The sequence below is a fragment of the Hipposideros armiger genome, unplaced genomic scaffold, assembly GCF_001890085.2.
Source record: "Hipposideros armiger isolate ML-2016 unplaced genomic scaffold, ASM189008v1 scaffold_224, whole genome shotgun sequence".
Classification (NCBI taxonomy): domain Eukaryota; kingdom Metazoa; phylum Chordata; class Mammalia; order Chiroptera; family Hipposideridae; genus Hipposideros; species Hipposideros armiger.
Genome location: NW_017731574.1, coordinates 1,639,011 through 1,655,627, shown reverse-complemented (window position 1 = coordinate 1,655,627; position 16,617 = coordinate 1,639,011). Strand labels below are relative to the sequence as shown.

General features: G+C 48.2%; 1 protein-coding gene across 2 annotated transcripts in view; it reads left to right on the top strand.

Annotated features, from left to right (window-relative positions):
- SPG7 (SPG7 matrix AAA peptidase subunit, paraplegin) overlaps window positions 1-12,717 on the top strand; it is a 34,372-nt gene extending 21,655 nt beyond the window's left edge. The window contains exons 10-17 of one of the 2 annotated variants that reach the window (XM_019654524.1): window positions 1,534-1,658; window positions 2,588-2,690; window positions 3,535-3,645; window positions 5,377-5,492; window positions 7,409-7,565; window positions 8,168-8,334; window positions 9,054-9,131; window positions 10,833-12,717. In XM_019654524.1, coding sequence (XP_019510069.1) covers window positions 1,534-1,658; window positions 2,588-2,690; window positions 3,535-3,645; window positions 5,377-5,492; window positions 7,409-7,565; window positions 8,168-8,334; window positions 9,054-9,131; window positions 10,833-11,024 — 1,049 coding nt within the window. In that variant the 3' untranslated portion in view covers window positions 11,025-12,717. The remainder of the gene's footprint in view (window positions 1-1,533; window positions 1,659-2,587; window positions 2,691-3,534; window positions 3,646-5,376; window positions 5,493-7,408; window positions 7,566-8,167; window positions 8,335-9,053; window positions 9,132-10,832) is intronic. The other variant, XR_002125358.1, reaches the window with a different exon arrangement.
- Window positions 12,718-16,617: the final 3,900 nt, after the last annotated feature.

The following is a 16,617-nucleotide window of genomic DNA, read 5'->3' as shown; positions in this document are numbered from 1 at the left end:
CACACACACCAAGGAGGCTGGGGGGCGTGTGCGGCCTCTCCAGGGCACCTCCCTCCAGCTGCCTAGTTTCCCGCGTCAGGGTTTCACTTAAAACAAGAGTGCGAGCAAATGGAGCAGAGGGGCTGACACCTCACAAGTGCTGAGTGGTGCTTACTCATGTTGCTGAATTTGTTTCAAAAGTCAGGGTGATTTTAAGACATCCCCTTGGCATGGACAAAGGGGATACTTTTCTGCACTCTCTACCCTTGACACATGAACGGGGCTAGACTTATCTTGGCATCCTGTCTTATCCCATTCCCCAGTGCAGACCCGGAAGAGAGGGATGTCGGTGAGGGATTGTCGCATCTCCAGGAGACATTTCTTTGAAGTTCTGGAGTGATTTCCTTGTGAATGGGATGTGGTTTGGGCTGTCCTGGTGTCTGCTTCTCAGTGAAATGGGTGTCACCCCCTCGGTGAGGTGGGTGCCCTCCCTGAGCTGGTACGCTTGGCTGAGTCCCTCACCGCTGTCATAGGATCCTGGAGTGGCATAAACGACCATCTGCCTTCAGGCAGCAGTGCCTGACATGCTCTCAGGGTTTAATTCTGTAATATTTCTTCTAAATTTCACTTGTTAACAGACTTTTATTGGTGGTTCAAAATTGTATTTGTCAATGTCAATTTATTAGGGATTTTTTTTAAGTTAGGAAGAGACATCATGGCATCTTTATTTTTTAAACTTTGTGGCGTGGAACTTTTCAAACACCCACACAAGCAGAAGTGTACAGTGAGCCCCCATGTCCCAGGTCTGCTTCCGTTTTGTCCGTACGTGGCCAGCCCTAGTCTGTGCACACCTCCTTATCTGTTTCTCCTCCCCAGTGGCTTATTTTAAAGCCAACCCAAAGTTCTGAATCTTACATACTCTTAATCTTATTAATATATGCTCTGAATCTCTGAATGTAGTTCTCTACATTGAGAGAAATACCACAATATCATATAACTTAAATTAAAATTATGTTCTTCATAGCATCTGATATCCAATCAGGCTCAGATTTCCCTGATTGCTTCATAAATGTGTTTTTGCAGTTGCAGATCTGGGCCACTGGGATGGTTTCTGGACTTGCTTTTAAATTCTCATGTGAGAAACCTGGGGCAGAAAACCCAGGCCCTCAGACCAAGTTTTACAGGTAGAATGTTCCAGATGTCTCCGTAGTGGTGACTTTGGCCCAAGGAGGTGCAGTGATGGAGTGAGAGGAGCACCCTCGCTCCCGGGGTCCGTCTTGTTAGAGGTTCCCTCCAAGAATGTTGTGTGGACTTACAGAATGGCTCTGGACGGCAGAGCCCAGGGTCCCATCTGCGGCTCTGTGTCTGGGGAAGTAAAACCGGCGAATCCTTGCTCTCGTGCTGATCTTGGTGGAATGCTCTCAGGGAAGGACTGATCCTGGGTCTTTTCTCGCGTACTCTGGTGGGAAATCTATCTTGTGTCCTGAAAGGGGACCCCCTTGGGAAAGCCAGTGTTGGGGACCCTCACCCTAAAGGCTACTGTCTATCTCTCAGGAATGGGCACCACCGACCATGTCATCGTCCTGGCATCCACCAACCGAGCTGACATTTTGGACAATGCTCTGCTGAGGCCAGGCCGACTGGACCGACATGTTTTCATCGACCTCCCCACACTCCAGGTCAGTGCGGCCTGGGGCGCCCTCCTTGGCCCAGATGCAGCCGCGTGTTCCCTCTGGTGCTTACCTGTCCAGACTTTCTTGGGCTTACCACCCTTCTTGTGGTTTTACAGCTTGCTTTTTGTTCACCCACTTTGTTTTTCCCTTTATCCTTAAGCGTCTGGGGCTGAATGGACTGGTCTCAGTTGAGTTTTGTAGCACATTCTTTGGAGAGCCTCAGAATTCTCATCCTAACAAGCCCAAGTCCTTGGTGCCACATGGTTGTGGAGCATGAGCTGTGCAGCTGCTCTGAAACCAGATGGAAGCCCTTGGCCCCACCAGCCTCCTGTCTCAGGCTTCTTGTTGGACGTCCACCTCTGAGTGGCTGGGCCTTCATGGTGGCCCCTGAGGGAGCAGGGACCCAGTGTGCGGTGACAAGGATCACATGTGTGGTGGGGACCAGCACGGGGAGGGGCTGGGTTTGGAGGATGAACCTAACAGTTGGTTAGTCGGTTATTGCTCCTATAGGTAAGCACCTGGGGGTGCAGGGCTGTGGCTCGTGGCATACCCTGAGCTCATTCTGGGTTCTACTCTCAAATTGCTACTCTGTCTAAGAAGCGGAGTGAGGCTACCCTGTGACACTACTTCTGGAGGGGTGGTTGTCCATCTTCCTGACTGTTAGGAAGCATTGACACTGGGGTCTAGGGCATGCAGGAGGTACATGAATCCAAAGCTCTACAGAATAACCTTGCTTTGTGTCGTGCACTTTATTTTCTATTGTTTTTTTTTTTTCATTTTCATTTTGGAATGCTGCTTGCAGTGCTAAATTGGTTTCACAAACTATGGTCGTGACTGACGATGAAGAAACTCGGAGAATGCCTCCCGAGTGGCTCCTGGCTGTGGAGTGGACAAGCCAGGCCCACACTTGTGTCCTCCTCCCCTATCTTTGGCAGGAAAGGCGAGAGATTTTCGAGCAACACCTGAAGACCCTAAAGCTGACCCGGGCCAGCAATTTTTACTCACAGCGTCTGGCGGAGCTCACCCCAGGGTTCAGCGGTACATGGGCCGGTTCTTGTCAGTCCTGAGGGCAGAGCCTCTCCCGGGTGCCCTCAACCCTCTGCTCTGGGACTTACAGGCAGCACAGCCTGGGTGGGAGTGAGGTTGTGCATGCAGAGCAGATAGGAGATAGAAGGATGCACGACACTTTACTTTTCCTCCGAGTGGTGGAAAACTCAACAGCGGTTCCATTGCCCACATTCTTCAGGCTGCACTGTGCCTGTGTCCCCTCCAGAGGCGGTCCTGGCTGTTCTGCCTTCAGGGCTCCACACACAGGCCTCTTCAGTTCCTTTCCAGTGCAGACTGCTGCTCCCACCAGGTGTTGCCAAGGCTAGGCCGTGCCACTGCCCTCCCTCACGGTCTCAGTTTTAATTCATAGAGACAGACATCACAAATCAAGATTGTTTCCTACATGGCTCTCATTTTAAAGAGTAATGTAAACAAAAATCCCTTTTATTATGATATAATTTCTTTGATTTTTTTTTAATGTCCTTAACTAGAATCTTGTGGATGCTAGAGAGCCTTTAATTTCTTATCCATCAGTATATGATTTATTAGGTAGAATAAAACACAAGATGGTACATGGAAGCATACTGGTTCCAGTTGTGTAGTAAAGCAGTGGGGAAGGCAGAAGAGGTTGGAGTGGATGTGAAGAAGAGGTGGTTCTTTTGCTCTGTTGTGTGAAATGCTTCAGTCCAGTAGAGCCTGGCCCTCACCATGCCTTCTCTTTCTGCACCACTCCTCTTGACCCCTCTTCATCTGCATGGGGACCCCTCCTTCCCTTCCTCCTCTCAAGCCCTGAGGGAGCATGCCAACACCCTCCCCTCCCCTGTTGTGCTGACAGGTGCCGACATCGCAAACATCTGTAACGAGGCTGCACTGCATGCTGCACGGGAAGGGCATACGTCCGTCCACACGTTTAACTTCGAATACGCCGTAGAGCGTGTCATTGCAGGTATGAGGCACCATCCTCAGGGAGGGTGGCGTGGAGGGAGTGGGTCAGGCTTAGACGTTGCATGGTAGACCTAATCAGCAAGGAATTATTGGATGAGAAGGAAATACATATTTTTGGAAGTCAGGGCTTTACACTATGACTTACTTTTTTATAGTTTAAAATATTGCAAATTTCAATTTGAAGAACAGACACACTCTTCAAATAGAAATATAAAAGGATCTTGCAAACCCAAATGTGACTGGTGCTTGGCCCATCAGCCACTGTGGTGCCTGAGAGCCAACTGCAGATGGACAGGCCAGTGTGCATGTCTTTAGGGGTCCACACTGCCACTGCCCAAGGACGAGGGGGCATGTCTACCGAGGGCTGTGCTCTGCCTGTCAGCATCATCTCGGCCAAAACTCACGTGCTCTGCTTGGGACAGGAACAGGAGAGGTGTTCGGGCAGTGGAGGGCCGGGGATGCTTCTGGCAGTGCTTAAGCATTGCTGCTCGAAGTGGGGTCTGTGGACTTCTGTGAGGAGAGCAGGACTGAAACTGAGAGAAAGCATCCAGAAGCTTCCATAGCTCCATGTGACAACATCCAGACATGAGCAGTGCATCTTGTCCTTGAACAGAGTTCAGAACAAAAATGTTAACCCAAGACACTGGAAATTTAAAAAAGGGAAAGTGGTCCTTCCTACAGATGTTTGAGAAGCACCGGCCATGCTTATAGGTAGTGAGCAGTCTGTCGTAAGCTATCCCTACAAGAAGTACGTTCCTATCACCCTCAGTTTGAGTTTAAAATCTAGACAAATGCCACCAGGTTCCCAGGCTGCACCTTGGGAAAGATGTGAACTTGTGTAGATAGAAAAGACCAAAGTTGCTATTTCTTACTATATGTTTGGTTTTGTATAAGCCAATTAATTTTACATGGAAATTGAATCGCTTACAGTAATAGTATCAAAGCAGGAAAGACTGAAGAAAATACTAACAGAATACTGCCCCCCATGTATGCAGTGCTTAGAACAAGACAAGCTCTCCTGTCCTCATTCCAGGCTGACTGCCTGAGTCGGAACACGTTTGTGTTTAGGTAAAGCCCATCTTGTGAGGCTGTGATCTCAATTTTAGGTGGCTCATTAGAATCAGCTCTGGTTGAAATGATTCATCTGCTGCAGGCAGAATGTACATCTTTATGGTAAATGGTGGTAGATGATCCTAGTAGCATGATACAGTAAATACCCTAAACCTAGAGCTTAACTCACATTGCATAAAATGGAAACTTAAGGGTGTTTGGGACAGTGAATGAAACCTCAGCAGTAATTTGAACAGGGGAATTGAAAGATAAAGTCACCAAGGTGGTCAGCTACTAAGGGTGAAAGAGAACTGTAGAGTCACAGGGGCTGCAGCTACCTGTCTACAAGAAACCTGGAGCTCAGAGTGGGCCTGTGCTAATCCTGTCAACCCTGCAGCCCCACCCACAAAGTCTGCACGAGCTGTTTGGATTTATGCCACCATTTATGGAAGTGGGAACAAACATGGTTCCCTCCATCACCTCTCTCCTACCTAACAAGTTTCCCTTCAAATTGGAATAATAGTGAGGAATAGTTGTGGGTGTCAGCTTGGGGCAGAGACACAGGGAGTGAACGTCCTTGCTTTGACAACACATGGTAAAAAACTTGCAAGGCTGATGAAAGAAGGTTCCTTATACACTTACGCATCAGTGCATCTGAACTCAGTCCTGGGCATTCTTTCAGGGACAGCCAAAAAGAGCAAGATCCTCTCAAAGGAAGAGCAGAAGGTGGTTGCATTTCATGAGTCAGGCCATGCTTTGGTCGGCTGGCTGCTGGAGCACACCGAGGCTGTGATGAAGGTAGGGTGTCAGAGGCGGGAGCTGGGAGGATCTGGGGTCTTGGAGGGTGTGACCCCAAGTGGCCCTTGAACAAAGCTGACTTTGGAAGTACCACGTGCTTGTGCTTGGTGAAGAGAAAATGCAGTCTGAGGTGGACCTGGGAACAGGTGGGAGGTGACTGTGCAGGATCCCTCACCTGGAAAGCATAGGGCAGCAGGTCTTAGATCTTACTCAGTGGGTTCCAGTTTGGACATGACCATTGGAAAGCCACATGGCTAGTTGTGGTCTTGTTCCCCATCTACAGTCAGTCTTGGAATTAAGAATTGCCAAGTTTACTATCAGCTCTAAAATGTGTTGATCTAATGATTCCTAAGCTTAAATAGAAATGAGTTTAGTACACATTTAAAAATGTCTACTCTTGGCCAGCCGAGTGGCTCAGTTGGTTAAGAGCTCACTCAAGAGTGTGAGCTCTGAGCAACAGGGTCGCCGGTTTGATTCCTGGCCTGAGCTGAGCTGCCAACAGGTGGCAGGATGGCTCAGCTAAAAAAATTAAAAATACAAAAAAATAAAAATAAAAATGTCTACTCCTTTAGACATTTGTGAGCTTGATAAAAATTTATTTGTATCAAATGATAATATCATAGCTCCTCCAACATGTGTGGATTCATGACCAGAAAATGCTTGAATGACCATTAAGAAAACTGTAAACATGGGAGATGCAGGTGCCCAGTCAGTAAAGGTGAGGGCAGGGAGTACCCTCCATATAGACCTGAGTAAGTGGAGTCACTGGGAGCCTGTGCAGGTGGCTTGGTCCTACCAGCTGCAGGAGCTGCACTGCAGTACCCTGAGACCCAAACCTAGGAACAGTGTAGCCATCCACAGTCAGGTACCTTAGTGTTTAAGGTCTGTTAATCAGTGGTGTTAGTTGTAGCAAAGTAGATGTTATTCTGATGTTTGTTAGTCTTACGTTTGGTGATGTCAGTGTTGAATAGGCCAGTTCCTTTTATATGCTCATCAGAGGGCTGGAAGTCTGGTGTTTTCTGACAGAGACAAGTGTATGCACCAGTCACCGAGGTGATCAGAGCCAGGCCCAGGGTGAGTCAAGTGGGACAGTCACCTAGGTGTGAATGTTTATGGGATACTACAAAATTTAGTAATAAAGATAAATACTTTAATGCAGTATCTCAAAAAAGAAAGTTAATGTTGAAAAACCCATGATGAAGTAAATATCATAATTTAAAATGTCCTGTTTTTAGAAATGTTGCTTCATTTGATGACTAAAAGTCATCAACTACTCATAATCAGAAAACCTCCCTCCCAAGGCTTATACTCTGCTAGGGAAAGATGGTGAAGTTCCTGTTTGGTTGTTATTTCCAGGCTTTTCAGTTGTAGTTTAGTGTTGGATTTTCAGTTTTGTCTTCTGATTCTCAGGGCACTGTGAGGTGGTCCTTCTGCTGCCCTAACCTTCAGAAACAGCACCTGCAGTCCGAGCCTCCTTGTTGCCCAGGCCGCAGGCTTTGTTCCACTGGAACCATGCACACACCTGGGCTGTGGGGGGAGGTGAAGACAGGGACAGTCTCTGTGCCCCCTTCATAGCCTCCTGGTCAGTGCCCGAAGCAGAGGAGGCAGTGGGAAGGGAGGGGCCATGGGTGGGGGGTGCTCAGTGGCATTGGTCCCTGCACCTCCTGGTTGGGTCACCTAAAAGGCCCTGTCTTTGATTTTTTTTTTACTTCTTAAATACATAGTAATATGCAAGGAAGACACCCACAGTGTGTGAGCTGCTTTCCTTTAATGATAGCATCCTTTTATTATAAAATGGGGAAAGTGGAGATTTGCTCAACTGCTTTGAAACTCTTCGATTAAAGATCTTACATTGCCCCCTTCACCTTTAAAGCTTGCATCCTGCCTGCTAACTCAGGCCATCTGACGTTCTGCAGGTCTCCATCGCACCTCGGACCAACGCTGCACTGGGCTTTGCTCAGATGCTCCCAAGAGACCAGCACCTCTTCACCAAAGAGCAGCTGTTTGAGCGGATGTGCATGGCCCTGGGTGGTCGCGTGTCGGAGAACATCTCCTTCAACAAGGTTACTTCTGGTGAGGAGCTGGCCCTGCAGGGTCTGGAGTTCTCACAGTGCTTTCACATCCATTATCCCCTCTGCATGGGGAGGGGGTGAGTCTGATGGAAGGATTTGAATAGTAGGATGTGCAAATATATTTTGAATTTCATTAAGTGGTTTTTTGAAAGATGAGCGATGGTCAAAGATTTGGAACTAAGCAAGACTTTTTAAATAATTGTTACAAAAACTTACATACATGCAGATTATAAACATTTAACTGGTTAATTATTGGTAATTCAAGCAACTTCGCTGTTCTCAAACTGTTATTTCACTGGGATGTCCAGTGAGCAGGCGGAAGAGGTTCCCAGCTCAATCCCTGTGATGTTGGGTTTCCCTGTTGACAGGTGTGCCGGAGAACTGCTGGTAAAGTGAATGCTAATATGCACCCCAAGTAGTTTTTTAAACAAAAGAACATTTTTTAAAAAGTTTCCAGACTCTCTTTTAAGGAACAGTAACAGGATATAGTTGTCCTCTGAGGACTCTGTATCTGCTGTCTGGCCCAGGTCTATCAATGTGGTCCCTAGGGTGCCTTGACTCGGAATCACAGCAAAGAAACCTTTTCTTGACCCCTCGCTCCAGGGGCGCAGGATGACCTGAGGAAGGTCACTCGCATTGCCTACTCCATGGTGAAGCAGTTTGGGATGGTACCGAGCATCGGGCCCATCTCCTTCCCTGAGGCTCAGGAGGGCCTTGTGGGTATCGGACGGCGCCCCTTCAGCCAGGGCCTCCAGCAGATGATGGACCATGTGAGTGCATGGCCCTTGCTGCCACACCTCGTGCCGGCCTCTGCGCCATCCCGCACCACAGTGGGGGTAGGGGCATGTCTCCCGTGCTGGCGCTGTGCTCTCTGCCATGCGAGGACTGAAGCTCCCTCTTCAGAGGAGGCTCCCCAATGTGCCCAGCTGATCCCTGTCCTGTGCTCCCACATCGTGGCTGTTCCTCCTTGCCTGTTGTCCCTCTGACCTGCTGAGTAGTGTGTTCATGGATGAGGACCTGTGTGGCTCCTGATGAAACTATAGATGATGGGAAACTGCGAAGGATCTCACATAAATGCATCAAATGACAGAGCTAGTGCCAGTGATTCCTGTGGCCAGCAGGAGTGCACTGTACTGTCCCTGGGAGATTGCACCAGAGCAGTGTTTGGCCTGTGCTGGGGCAGCTCTGGTTGGCCTGGTGCACAAGCATGTGAGGCAGCTGTAGGCATGGGGGACAGACACAGGGTCCCTGGCCTCCGGGAGCTGGTGGGGCGTCTGTGGGTGCGAATGGCTGGTGGGCAGGCATCCTGACCTAGGGCATTCCCAGGGGAACTCCTGGCAGCCGAGCGCTCCTGTCATTGTGCGACAAAAGGCTGTGTTCCTGAAACTACGGTTCTTTCGTGTACTTTGGTGCCAGCTCCAGGCTATGGATGACGTTGGGAGTAGTGGTCAGCTGTGCTCCTTACAGAGCTCTTGTCTTTCATCTGCAGGAAGCGCGACTGCTGGTGGCTAAGGCCTACAGGCACACCGAGAAGGTGCTGCAGGACAACCTGGACAAGCTGCATGCGGTGAGACTCGGTGCTTTCTGACCCCCAGGCACCGCCTGTCCCTCCAGAAGTTGTGTGTGTGTGGGGGGAGGGCGACCATCACTACACTGTGCTGGCACAGCTGATCACCCTTTTATGGAATATTTCAAATGTACACAGAACTTTAGAAAACAACATAACCAGTATGTATTCCACCCAGCTCAACTGAAATCTAATATTTTTCATATATTTTTAGTGTTTTATTATGTACATGTCAAGCCAGTTCTTTCAAAGGAGACAGAACGTAATAAACCCTCATGTGCCCATTGCCCAGCATTAGCAGTTACTAGTGTTTGGTCAGTTTTGTTTAATCTTTTTCCAACTCAAACTTTTCCTGAAAATTTTAAAATAAATGTTAAAGCTCAGAATAGACTTAGATGTACAGAAAAGTTGCAGCTATAGTAGAGTTCCCTTATATTCCACACCCAGTTTTTTTCTAGTAACGTCTTCCATTAACATGTGGCATTTTTCACAACCTAGTGAACCAGTATTGATATATTATTTACTGAAGCCCGCACTTTATTCAGATTTCGTTAAGCTTTTCCCTAATATCCTTTTCCTGCCCCTTCCCCCTCCCACCCATCACAGCTAGTCATCATGCCTCCTCAGGCTGTTCTTGGCTGGGTCAGTTTCTTACTTTTCTGTTGTTGATGGCCAGCCGTGGCAGTTAGAAGGACAGGTCTGATGTTCTCATAAGACTTGGTGTTGGGTTTGGGGTCACCTCTTGACACCAGAGGTGAAGTTACTGTGTTCCTAATAGAGGTGGGCAGCTCTTGGTGGATGGGCCGTTGTTTCATTAACATGGCGCTCTGCCAGCTTAGGAGTTGTGTGTGTCAGGTCCTCCAAGTGTCACCACAGACCAGCAGTACCAGCCTCCCCAGGAGTTGTGGGCAGTGCAAGAATGCCGGGCCTACCTCACCTTCTGAGCCAGAAACTGCCGTTAACAAGGTCCCCAGTGTCACATGTGTGCATTGTTGCTGCCACTGGGCAGGACTTAGTCTCCCTGCGGTGAGCTGAGGATGTCCTGTTTCAGTGTGCACTGTGATTGGCTCACACCATCGGTGGGGTACAGGGCGCAGCTATATATTAGAGCAGCCACACAGAGGAACTGGTCCGCCCCAGTTTGGGGGTGACAGAAACCAGTCCAAGTGGCTGTGGCAGCGTTCCTTGTGGTGTGGAGTGAGTGGCAGCGATGGGCTGCTGATGCAGGGCGCGCGCAGGATTCTTTCAGCGTGTTTCCCACGACCGTGTCTAGAGGTGCAGAGGCTCCTTTCTAAAGCTGTGAGGCCCCCCAGGTCTCAGCGCCAGCATCCCTGTCCCCAAGTGCCAGCGAGGAGGTTCTGCATTTTAGCCCCCCACCCCTATACAGACACACACACACCTTGTTTGGTAAAGGGAATCAAAGTTGCCCAAAATAAGCAGCGATTTGGAAGGGAAGCAGAAAATTAATGAGGCTGCAGCTGGGAAATCATCTCCAAGGTTGAGACAGGGAGTGATTCTTTGCTCGAGCTGCCTGCATGTGCTGCTTCCCTGGGAAAGTGGCCTGTCCAGGGGCGTCCTGCTCACAGACGCCCCTTCCTGGGAAGCTGAGGGCCCCCCTCTTTCTCAGTGCTCTGCTCTCAAAAGGCTCTTGTCTGTGTCCTTATCCCCCTGGGCTCACACACTGCCGTGTGTCTCTTCTAGCTGGCGAATGCCCTGCTGGAAAAGGAAGTGATAAACTACGACGACATCGAGGCCCTCATTGGCCCACCGCCTCACGGGCCCAAGAAGATGATCGCGCCTCTGAGGTGGATTGATGCTGAGCGCGAGAATCAAGACACTGGGGAGGAGGAGGCACCTCAGCAGGCCCCGCTTCGGGGGGAGGAGCCTTCTTAGCCCAAATAGCTGGACCTCGTTAATGGTGCCTGTGGGGACTCAGGAAGTGAACCCCTTACTTAGCTGTCCCTCAGATTCCTTTTTGCCTGAGACTTGTACCTCCTCTGGGCCCTCACTGTTCCCTGCTGTAGGGCTGCTGAGATCTGTTGTGATTAGTAAAGTCTCTGCAGAGATGATTTAGTTTTGCATTTGTAGATCGTTTTCCCCCATGGGGAGGCTCATCAGTGCTTGTTACGGGTACACATAAGGAGTTCCCAGATGTATGACATGGTCATTTCGTGGGTGCTGGGTGGATTCAGGGGCAGCGCAGTAGTCAGGCTCTGCACAGCCTGTTCATGCCGGGGCTTGTGCACAGGCTCTTCGTAGCCCCTGTGACTTCATCAGCATGCTAACAGGATCCCAGTGAAAGGATCCTCTGAGCCGTTCTCACTCATCAATGGGGTTACAACATTGGGGACAGGGACTGGGCTCTACAGGATTAAAACACTGCCACCTACTGCCATTCGGATGGGTGTGCACGAGAACCTCTCCTCACTGCTTCAGTGGCACCGTGTGGGGGACACCTGAGGACTGTTGGAATACTTTAGGTACCACGTAGCCAGCTCTAGCCCAGAGGGGCTACAGGACCCCAGGATTGTGTCTGCAGGTTATAATTTCAGCTATGCGGTAACTAACTGAAGAGCCCTTTTTATAGGAATCTGGGATAAAGGGCTCAGGACACCCCATCATTGCAAGACGGGTGGAGTGTACTCGGCTTCCACGTACCTGGGGGGCATGCTGCATGCACTCAGGTGCTCCTACCTGCTGCCTCTCAGCAGTGGTGTGGGAAGCCATGGATACTTCCTGACAGAATGGTGGTTCTGTCACTGCTCCCACACTTAGTGCCCTGAGGAAACGCCTGCTGTGCTGTACATGGGCAGGTACAGGTGTGGTTCCACACCAGAGGGTGGGCAGCTCGGGGGTTTTTTGAGGACACGTTTGCATTTGCCCCAGTTCCCCAAATTCATTTCCAAAGAGCAGCATATAGTTAGGAGGGTTCTTGCTGTGTCTTTGCCTGAGGGCAGTATCCTTTGTAATCTCTAATGGTGGACATGGCCAAGCTCATCCTCCCTGTACCTGACCCATTAAAATGGCCCATGTCTGTTTATCCTTTGGAAAATCATTTGCTGAGTGCCAGAAGATGCTTAGCCAAGAATAGGATGTAACTGGCATGAAAGGGGCTGCTTTGCTATAGTGGGGAAAGTGGACCTGGCTTCCCAGCACTCGCTGATGTAAGTGGGCTCACTGACCCTCAGCCAGGGGGTTTGCTTTGTGCTCTGATTGATAATTGTTGTTTGCAGACTTTGGCCTGTGGGTTGATCATAAATTATGTCAGCCCCCCTGTTGTGAGACACATGGCACTTGAGAATAGTGTCAGGAGTTACATCCTCTGCTATCTCGTGCATGGATAAAGCTCAACTGAATACTTCAAGAGGGTCCTAAAGGTGAAGAGGTTTCAATAACAGCACATGGTCCCCGGAGCAGCCAGACCAAACCAGGCAACCTGTGTGCTTAATGCTGTCAAGAAACTCTGCCCCTCTGCCCAGCAGAGCTGGTACAGCATGGCCTGATTGTAGCTTCTGGAACTGTCTTTGAGTTAGGTGTGTGAAATCTCCTGAGATAACCACGTATTCCTTAAATAAACATGTATCTTTAACACAGAGCCTCAGAAGATCATTAAAGAATAAGAAAAAAATTAACTTGTTCTTTTTTTTAAATTTTATTTATTTACTTATTTATTTTAAAGATTTTTTTTTATGTCACTAAAGGGAAAGTTTTTATTTATACATGTCTGCCAAAGGTTATCCAGAAATGTGCCTACATACTTAATACTAGGTGTGTAATATGTGATTTTCTTTAAAGTTTCTTAACATAGATTTGTGTTTAATTCATATTTTCTGTTGCTTAAATTTTTTTTATTATTTTTTATTGTGATATACATTTTTTAGAATTAGTTTCAGCTGTACAAAAGTGCAATAGTTACACTTTTTACCCCTCGAAGTGAAAACCCCTCCCCCAATCTGCCGCCCCACTTCCCCCCTCAATATCATACATATCTATTACAATTCCCTAGACTCCACTCCCACACTATACTCCACTTTATTTTAAAGATTTTATTGGGGGATTGGGGAAGGGGAACAGCCAAGTTGTTGTCCTTCAATCTTAGTTGTGGAGGGCGCAGCTAGCTCAGCTTCAAGTCCAGTTGCCATCTGGCAGCCCGTCTGCAGCTGGCAGCCACTCAGCTCAAGGTGCCGTGTTCAATTTTATTTGCAGGTGGGCATAGCCCACCATCCCATTGTGGAGTTGAACCGGACCTTGTTAGGAGCACGTGCGCTCACCAGCTGAGCCATCCTGCTACCTATTGGCAGCTCAGCAGCAGCTCAGCTTGGGTGCAGCTCACTGGCCCATGTAGGAATCGAACTGGCGACCGTATTGGTCAGAGCTCACACTCTTAACCAACTGAGCCACTTGGCCAGTCCAACTTGTAGTTCTTAAACCATAATACAAATTGTTCTTCACTCTGATATGTACTCATAAACATGATTTTGTTTTGCTTTTTAAAAAAATTTATTGATGTCTAATTGACATACATTATATTAGTTTCAGGTGTACAATATAATGATTCTATATTTGTATATACTGTAAAATGATTAGGACAATAAGTGTAGTTAACATCCATCACCACACAGTTAACAAAATTTTTTTCTTGTGATGGGAACTTTTAAGATCTCGCTTAGGAACTTGAAAATGTTTATGATTATGATAATGTACTTCCAATAGTCTTTCACTGACATATTTCTCATATTACAGGAATCTTTGAGTTAGCCTATATCTGATTTATGTGTAGGCCATGATATTGGAAAGTTGAGAGGCTGGATGGTTCAGTTCTGTAATGAAACAGTGTAATATTATCCTGTCCTTGTTATTAGGCCACTGCTTTTCCTAATTTAACCATCAGCCCATATTTATATGACAAAATTAACATGCTAATTTTTTGCCAAGTACTATAGGGATGTGACTTTTTCCCACAAAAATCACTTTACTATAATTTTAAAAATCAAGACTGTGTCTGAAAGGGATTGAGAAACTATTGTTGACTGTCTTACCGTAGATTGCATTTCTTTGAGGCTGACCCTCAAAGCACCAGATGGAAGAGGCCAGTCAGGTGCAGATGCGGAATGAGCAGGCACCACCATGAGTACTTGGGGTTCAGTCTTGCAAGGAAATTCTGGGAGGGTGTGCAGAGCATACATACTGCCACACCACCAGACACTTATCCAGGAATCCTTGATCCCCTTAGTTGAGTGCTACTTCCAGCGGCATTAACTAGCCCTTTCAGGCGTAAGCCCGGGACAAAAGCCCTTAAGGAGAGTTGTGGCTGTGCAGTTTCTGTGCCAAGGGACAGAGGCTACCCCTATAGCTAAAGTATAGCTAAAGAGTTTTATTTTATTTATTTATTTTTAGCTGAGCCATCCTGCCACCTGTTGGCAGCTCAGCAGCAGCTCAACTTGGGCCAGGAATCGAACTGGCGACTCTGTTGCTCAGAGCTCGCACTCTTGAGTGAGCTCTTAACCAACTGAGCCACTCGACTGGCCCCTAAAGATTTTTAAAACCCTTGAGTCAGCCAAATCTTTGTATCTGGACCCCTGCATGACAGTTCATAACAGTTCACTTCTTTAAGCTTTCCCATTAATCTTTCCAAATGGAAAAGCTGAGCATATTTTCAACATAATTTTCATATCAGAACTTTTTGTCTCACTGTTCTGCATAATGTTTTTTTGTTTGTTTTAATTGGAGAACAGTGTGTTTTTCCAGGACCCATCAGCTCCAAGTCAAGTAATTGTTTCAATCTAGTTTTGGAGGGCGCATCTCAGTGGCCCATGTGGGAATCGAACCAGCAACCTTGGTGTTATGAGCACTGTGCTCTAACCAACTGAGCTAACTGGCTGCCCCCATAATTTTCTAATGAAGTAAGGTATGGAGTATTCAAGCATGAAAAATTGGATTCTATGTCTGGCTTGGCTGTGTGCAGCGCAACGAGGTCCTCAAATTACAACTTTACCTTCTTACCACTAACTGGATTCTGAGCAGTGTTTCTAACATCAGACCTAACCCCCACCCAGTGTTTCAGGACAACAAATTGATGACAAGCAGCTAGGGCTCAAATGGAGAGAGGAGGGTTAGGGCAGATGGAGATACATGAGTCTGTGGGTCTGTCCAGAAAGAGAAGTTGAGGATGGGGACAGGAATGTTTGAGATTAGAAAGAGGAAGGTATTTTGGCTCATGGTGGGATCACTGAAAGGGGCCTGAGAACTTGTCAGAAAAGCAGGGCTGTTATTGCCCTCGTTTCATAATTGAGCACATATCTATTACATGGCAGAGTGAGGGTTTGAACTTCCCATGTAGGCTCAGTGCATTCATCTGAAAAGATTGTGTGCTTCCTCTGTTACCCATGTTCTGTCTCCCAGGTCATAACTTTGTAATTCCTTAGTGATTTTTCCAACACCCAAGAGTGTCTCAATAGGTCAGAAAACTTTATCAACAACTTTTTATCTCCGTGCAGGACACAGACCTTCAAATTTCTCATTTTGTGTCATGAAATTCTTACAATGTTGATTAAGTTTTGTTAGAAGGAAGCTTGGTGATGGGTGTGAAGCTGAGAAAGTGGGTTACTAGGATGTAAAGGCTTAAGAGATACGAGTAGGGTGTTGGTGAATTCCCAGACTTGACTTCGAGAATAGGAGACGCGCGGGGCACAAATTATGGATGTATGCCTGGCTAGTTCATGTTTTTTATGATGCTCGTCTCTGTGGAGGCAGCATGCACAGCGGCACAGCGGAAAGTGACATCTGCAGTGCGCCACGTGAATTTTTAGTTCCACCACTTACTGCCCGACCTCAGAGAAGTTACCCGATCCCTGTAGAGGCGGTCGTGCGATTCCATGTGAAAATGTATATGAAGTACAGGATGCCCCGCTTACAGCAACCGCTAAGTGTGGTCTAAAGAAAGAAGCACAAATGTTCCAAACGGGAAGGAACAAAGACTAGGGCACGGAGAACGACACTTTAGGTGTTGGGGTAACGTACCGAGTCCCAGTGCGTACGGAAGCTGAAAAAGGCCAGCACTGCCAGGAATTCGCCGAAACCACCCGCCACTACTCTCCCCCAGCCCACCGGGGAGTCCCCTGTCCGGGTTTGTGGGGAGGTGTAGATTATGCAATCTCCACCCAGGGGCCGCGAGGGCGGCTGGGAACGCGAACACGTCACTTCCGTGATTCGAGGCTCTGATTGGTCAGAACGTCCAGGCGCTTCTGATTGGCCGGGCCCACTGCCATCCCGGGGTGCTTTGCAGCTCCATTTCTTTTCCGGTGGCCGTTCTCCTTCGGAGTAGGTGCGTACGCTCTAGTCTGGTGCCGGCGGAGGCCTTCGGTTGCCATCGGGTCCCATCCGCCTCCATCGGCGTTGCGCTCATGGCGCAGACGGCATCGGGCCATGGCCGGGCTCTGTGGGCGCGCCAAGGCGGGCGGGACGCGGCGTCCACCCGGAACCCGAG